The following is a 6,256-nucleotide window of genomic DNA, read 5'->3' as shown; positions in this document are numbered from 1 at the left end:
TCTGTAAAGTGTCTCGAGATAACTCTTGTTATGATTTGATACTATAAATAAAATTGAATTGAATATGTTTTAGGGCTGCACAATACAAGGAAAATATCTAATTGCAATTATTTTGACTGATATTGTGATTGCGATATGATTCACGATATTGGAGAGAATGATCATTTTTGTATCATTGTTCGCATTTTCATTGAAAAATATTAAAAGAAAAAAAAAAGAAAAAATATTATAGTATAATTTTTACGGGGATCTGTACCAAACAAATATTTTTTTCTTAAGGAAAAAATTGGGTTTGTTTTCTTTCTGTAGGATACAATTTGTAGGCTGGGACATCTCTGCAGCACCACAATACTTAATTCAGAATGGTCTGACAAATATTTTACCTCTCCTGTGATTTGGATATTGCACTAGTCCATATTGCGATTTCGATAAAGTTGCGATTAATTGTGCAGCCCCTTTAGGATTACTACATGTATAGCCTTATACATATTTGTATCTAAAAAAAAAAACCATCCTCATCAACATTTCTACTGCAATTAGGAAACTGCAGTAAACTCTGTACTATGCTTAAATGAAAGCAATCAGTCCAGGTGGACACGCACCATCACTCTTTCCCAGTTTTGGCCCATCCTGAGTTGTTGGCTCACCTTTGCTCTGGTCAGCAGTGTTTGGGCCAAGGCTTCTGGTCTCTCTCCTCCAGCCCCTCCACTTCTCACTGCGCCTGGTGACATTTCTGCCTGGCTCCCTCTCGCCCCTCTTCCCCTGCAGTGGCTCCCAGGAGAGGCTGATGGATTGGCCCTGTTTATGAAGCTGCTGCCACCACAGTGATCAATCAAACCTGGGTCACTGTGATCTGCTACTGGGCACCAGGTCTTCAGTCTATTTCACACACTATAGGCTGGAGAAACCACACATACAGTTTGTTAGTACTCACTACATGCACATACATGGCCACATACTGTAGAGGTTAACGAAGAGAGACAGAACTGAGGAACTAGAATAGGATACATTTTGTGAAGGAAATTTGAGTGTGCTTTCCTCACCTGAAATATGGTGCTTCAGTACATGAAGTACTTGACTCAACCAACTTCAATTGTCAGGACAGGGACTTGGCAAGGACTGACAGCAGGAGGATCAACAGAAGAGTTTGCCATATTTGCAAACCTGGGATCTTTTTTTCAATGAGGCATCTGAGCTAATCCCTGCTCCACCATGGCACTCAGGCGAACTGATCAGCACACACTTTCCTGAGAAGTCTAATTAGCTAAAGACGATGTGCCTGTATTAGCTGGATGGTCTCGTGAGAGCAGAAATGTGTGAAGAAGACATGGAAAATGACAGCCCTCATAGGCCTTTATCACGAAAGACATTTTGACATGTCACAGTAGGAAAAGCACAGGTGTAATTAATTAAATTAGTGATGGATGAATTTCATTTAGCCGCTTCAATTTCAGGGTCATGGGATTATGCATGCTGGCCCGCTGTCACTGGGACATCTGAATGTAACAGAGACATCCTAAATGTTATCAGAAACACCAGTGCTTTTTCTACCATGATGAGTCAAAAGGTCTGCTGTAAAAAGGCAGATTGGTGGATATTGATTTGGTTAATAAATATAGGTATAAATACCTGATGACCTGGGTCAAATATAAGGCAGCATCACATCAAGATGACTCACTGAATAAGAATAAACTGTAGAAACAGGTATAGCTGTAACAATAGTTCCATTTGTCTCTCAAGGGAGCATTTTAACAGAGGTATTTCACAGCTGCAGCTAATAAAATTAATAATGGTTAATTTTGATTAAAGTGAGCTAATGAGCAAGCATTGGCAACAGTATTATTATCAATGCCTGCTAACTGACACTTAAATCATACTTAATTTTATTAGCTGCAGCTGTCTACCCTGCTGTGACATGTGGGAAGGGTGGAAAGAGGTGTAAGCTGCATCCATAGTAAAGGGCTGCACAAAGATGTGTCCTTCAGAGGTTCTTAAGACTTAAGATGAACCTGTGCCTCTACTACACAAAACAGTCCACCATCATAGACACCGAAACCAAAAGTGCATTTGTGTCAAAGTCAAAACTTTCACTATCAGAAGTTACCCTCAAACGACCAACAAACTTGTCAATACGAGTAAACTCTCATTAGTTAACAGGATAAGCTTCTTCAGCAAAAGTCAGCAGCCTGTTACACAAACTGCTGGGCAGTTAAGTGCTTGTGTTTCAGTTTTTTTTTTAACCTCAGTGTTTTAAAACTTTTTTTGTGGCAGCGATGGAGACTGCGAGGTTTACCATTTACTGTACGGGACTCTCACACCGCCTCAAAATGGACTGACAAGTCGGATTGCCAGTAACATGATTGGCAGCCGCAGGGTGACGTCAGGTTGCATCCCTCCAATAGTTAAGTTGCATCATGTCTGCTCACAAGAAGTGAGTCTTTCAATTATTTACACCAGGGATCTTCAACAGGGGGTCTGGGACCCCTAGGGGGTCCTCAGAGTTAGTGCTGACGGGTTGCCAAATTATGTAAAAAATAAATACAATTGAGAGTTTCTTGTTTCAAAAATTTAAATAAGTCTGAAAATATACATTAATATGAATGCAACATTTTAATAGCAAAGATAAATTGGCCTACTTGTGAAAAAAAAATATGTACACGTTGAATATAAGCTTACTATAGGTAACTATGGTAGCCATACAGTTAAGCTTAAGGAGTCACTGTGCCTTCTGGGTGTATGTTTAACATTAAAACATGATGCATACATAATATCCATTTATTTTCATCCATTCTGCCCAGTTTAACATGCAACTCAATTGTATACAATATGCGGTAGGGGGTCCCTACTCGGTCTCTCTTTCAACTAAGGGGTCCCTGGCCTAAAAGACGTTGAAGACCCCCGATTTACACCTTTGAGTGGCCTTTTCATTTGTTCACCAATTTTATCAGTGACTGATGACCACATGAATGCAAATACCGGATGAATATGACATGGACACGTGATACTTTCTGACTTATCGAGGACAACCTGAATGCAGCCGACTCGCTTGCAATGAGCTGTGGAATACTGAGGGCCGCCAAAGTTGTGTCCTTCAAATTCTGTCAGAAAAAGAACTCTTCTCGCATTTCTTAGCAAATCTTTGGAGAAGCCTTTGAAATGGAACATCACGGTCTATTATGACAGGTCTGAAATGTGAATGAGGGGGTTCAGCTCCTCAGTTCACAACTTATTAAACTAGAGAGCCGTTTGTGACACACGCAAAGACAGAACACATCAGTGACAGCTCACAAAAAACATAACCACAGTTAAACTCTGAAGTCTTGATGTTGGGTCATACAAGTGACTTCCAGCTTAGTCTTCTCTCTATGCATGTTTCAGCGTCGTCAGTAACCAACAGATTTTCCCCCCCCACCCCTCCAAATAGCGTGATAAAGAACACTAATGCCACCTACTGGTAAGAGAACAAAATGCAATCTACTGCCACAGTTGTGATGGCTCAGTTGCCCCAGAGCATGTACGACATCCTCAGTTTAAATTCAGCCTGAGGCCTCTTTCATTAATCATGCCGTTGTCTCTTAGTAAGAGACTTAAGAAATAGTAAGAGACTCTTACTATTTCTTAAGTCTTTCCATTGGCAACAAACCCATTTAAAAAAAACTCAACGTCAATTAACTAATGAGGTCAACCACAAGTCATATGCAAGTAAAAAAAAAAAAAAAAAATACAAAAATGTGTATGTTCTGATATTTATTTTTGAAAGAAACTAAAAGTCGTAGATAAATATGTACAAAACAATATTTGAGGGTAGAAAAATGATCTCATGTCTGCGGTCTATGGTTTGATCTAGAAGTCCATTATTTCACATTGGCAAAGTTGGTTCTTCTCAGCAAGATGGTTACTCCCCTCTCAGCGCTTCCTCTTGGTCTCAAATTTGTAGATAGCTGCAGCATTGGGTGTCTCCTTTTGTACCTTCACTTTTTTGTTCCTATCCTGGTGCACGAAAAAAATAATAATAAAAAAAAAGTCATTTCCAGTTGAAACTAAAAAGCTTGTTGTGAATAAGAACGTCTTCTCACCTGTAGGTCCTTGCGGGTCTGAATTTTCTGGGTTATTACAAACATTTTCTTTTCTCGGTCAATCCTCTGAGAAAGGATCTTATACTGGTGATTCCTCTGCTTGGCCAACTTCTACAGTTACAGCGAAGAGAAAACATGGCAGTGGGTTGAAATTTAAAATTACGTTTATGTCACCACAATGTGATTGAAACACTCCCCATTTAGACGGGATGGTCCCACAGCAAATGAGGCTGATCCCCAGGCATTATAAACATAGACCTTCATCGTGCGAGGCTCTACAGCTCCCTGGATGCTCTTAGTCTCCAGGGTTTTCAGAGTTGGCCTGTTGAACACTCTGCCCACCAGCTCAGGAGCTGTGTTGAGGTGGTTTGCCAGCTCAAATGACTGCACTGAGGAGACACAGTAAAAATTCCATGAAAACGTTTCCCCCCCCCGGGGTCACCTAATAACTATTAATAGCCCACAAAGACATTCATATTTACCTTCTGTTTTGGAATCCACAAAGAATGTATGCTTGTTTTTTTGTTTGCTGTCTGCCTCCAGAAGATGGAGCTCTCCTTTCAGCCTCTCAATTTTCTGAAAGCAAATGATGAACACACAAAGATTTACAGGGTGCAACAAAAGAAGCCCTATTTGGGGAGGTTAGGTAATGGCACAGTGTATAATCAAGTCCATTTTTGTCGTGCTCTTTTATTCTAAATTTAAAAGATGTCAAATGATGTTAAATTAAATCAGTCAGGCACCAGAGGTGCTCCGTGCATGATCTATTACAGGAAAAATAACCGTACCTTAGCCTCTGCAACCCTTTTCATCTCTACATATTTGATATCCTGCGTCCTCATGATTTTCTTCTGCTCCTCTGTCACCTCCAACTCCTCATTGGCTTTTTTCGCCACGTGAACTCCATCCTGTCAACATGCCACAAAATAAGCCATACTTGATCAATTAAACAGCCACAGAGATCAGATGAGAGGATTTACATAGGGTTACTCATTTTCTTGTACTGATGATAACACATATCTCACCTGCAGCTGAGAGTTGATCATGTTGTAGTAAAACTCATCTGGGTTTTTATCCAGAGCTTTCTTTCGCAGAGCAGCAAGAGTGTTTTGTTTCTTGTGGTAATCACTATAAAACAAAGGAAGCAATTACAAGACTTTTTCCTCAACGATGTCCAAAGCTTGGAAACATGGAACATGTCTCCTAAACTTAAGTCAACTCACTCTGCACGAAGTTTGTAGTCTTTCTTCTTCTCCAGCAATCCCAAATGTTTCCTGAAACCAGGCTGGTCGAACAAAATGACAGTTTAGACAAGTGAAACACACTCGGTATCAATATTTTTTACATACCATCACATTTACTAGATTGAGAATATGTGGACATCTCAAACGTGTCACTGTACAGGGGCATTTCATAACATAGCAGCAAGTTAGCTAGCTAACAAGCTAGCCAGCAAAACTCACCTGAGATCTTTCATGGTGGTTTCTCTGTCGAGATTTCAACGCTTTCCTGAACGAAGACATTCTGAAAAATGTCCTCGAGCGTAATAATACAAACTAGTTTAGTCAAAGCAGGTATATGTAGGTCTTTTTAGAGAAACCTCACTGCTGCTTCGGGTCTAGGGTCTAGTGCTTTCCAGTTAGCTAAACATGTGGGTTCCGGGCTGCCTGGTGCAGAGCGTTTTAATTTCTCTACCGCAGATTCGCCACTCGACTCACGTTAAAAAAAATCACAATAAAAAACAAAATCGGACAATCTACTAATACTAAAATATCCTGTAATTATTATTTGTCATTTGACAAGAAACGGAAACAAAATGTATTATTTTCTCTATATAATAAAATGCTGTGAATTTCATGCTACGTATAACAAACAGTAGGTGGTGGTGTTGTACACATAAAAAAAAATAAAGTGTTACGTGGTAGCCCCCTGCTGCACATAGCTGCTGTATGAGGAATCATAGTAGAAGTAATATGCAGCTGTGGAAAGTAACTAAGTACATTAACCCAAGTATTAAAGTATTTAAGTGTTTCTGCTTGATGGTACTTTTTACTCACACTACACATTTCACGGGGGAAAGCTATACTTTTTTAGCCTACGTCACTTCATTGACTGAGTGGCTGCTATGGTTAGCCTACTATTTACTTTGCATATTAATATTGTAAAAACAAAACAGATGG

General features: G+C 39.8%; 1 protein-coding gene across 1 annotated transcript; it reads right to left on the bottom strand.

The window, feature by feature from the left end:
• Nucleotides 1-3,729: 3,729 nt before the first annotated feature.
• Nucleotides 3,730-5,739, bottom strand: utp11 (UTP11 small subunit processome component). The gene is made up of 8 exons (XM_039804667.1): nt 5,540-5,739; nt 5,300-5,361; nt 5,102-5,204; nt 4,865-4,984; nt 4,559-4,652; nt 4,335-4,465; nt 4,077-4,187; nt 3,730-3,990 (listed from the first exon to the last, which is right to left on the bottom strand). The coding sequence occupies exons 1-8, from the start codon at nt 5,597-5,599 to the stop codon at nt 3,907-3,909; spliced, it is 765 nt and encodes a 254-aa protein (XP_039660601.1). The 5' UTR covers nt 5,600-5,739; the 3' UTR covers nt 3,730-3,906.
• Nucleotides 5,740-6,256: the final 517 nt, after the last annotated feature.

This window comes from Perca fluviatilis, chromosome 7 (assembly GCF_010015445.1).
Source record: "Perca fluviatilis chromosome 7, GENO_Pfluv_1.0, whole genome shotgun sequence".
In the NCBI taxonomy this organism is placed as follows: Eukaryota; Metazoa; Chordata; class Actinopteri; order Perciformes; family Percidae; genus Perca; species Perca fluviatilis.
The sequence above is the reverse complement of the archived record's forward strand: the minus strand, read 5'-3'. Positions and strand labels throughout refer to the sequence as shown.

Bases quoted from the DNA above. Each gene is read 5' to 3' on its own strand.
- utp11 (XM_039804667.1), bottom strand. From the start codon at position 5,599: ATGTCTTCGTTCAGGAAAGCGTTGAAATCTCGACAGAGAAACCACCAT. The intron at 5,362-5,539 runs GTGAGTTTTGCT...TTGTTCGACCAG, and splicing joins ACCACCATGAAAGATCTCAG to CCTGGTTTCAGGAAACATTT. The intron at 4,466-4,558 runs GTAAATATGAAT...GTGTCTCCTCAG, and splicing joins TGTGGATTCCAAAACAGAAG to TGCAGTCATTTGAGCTGGCA.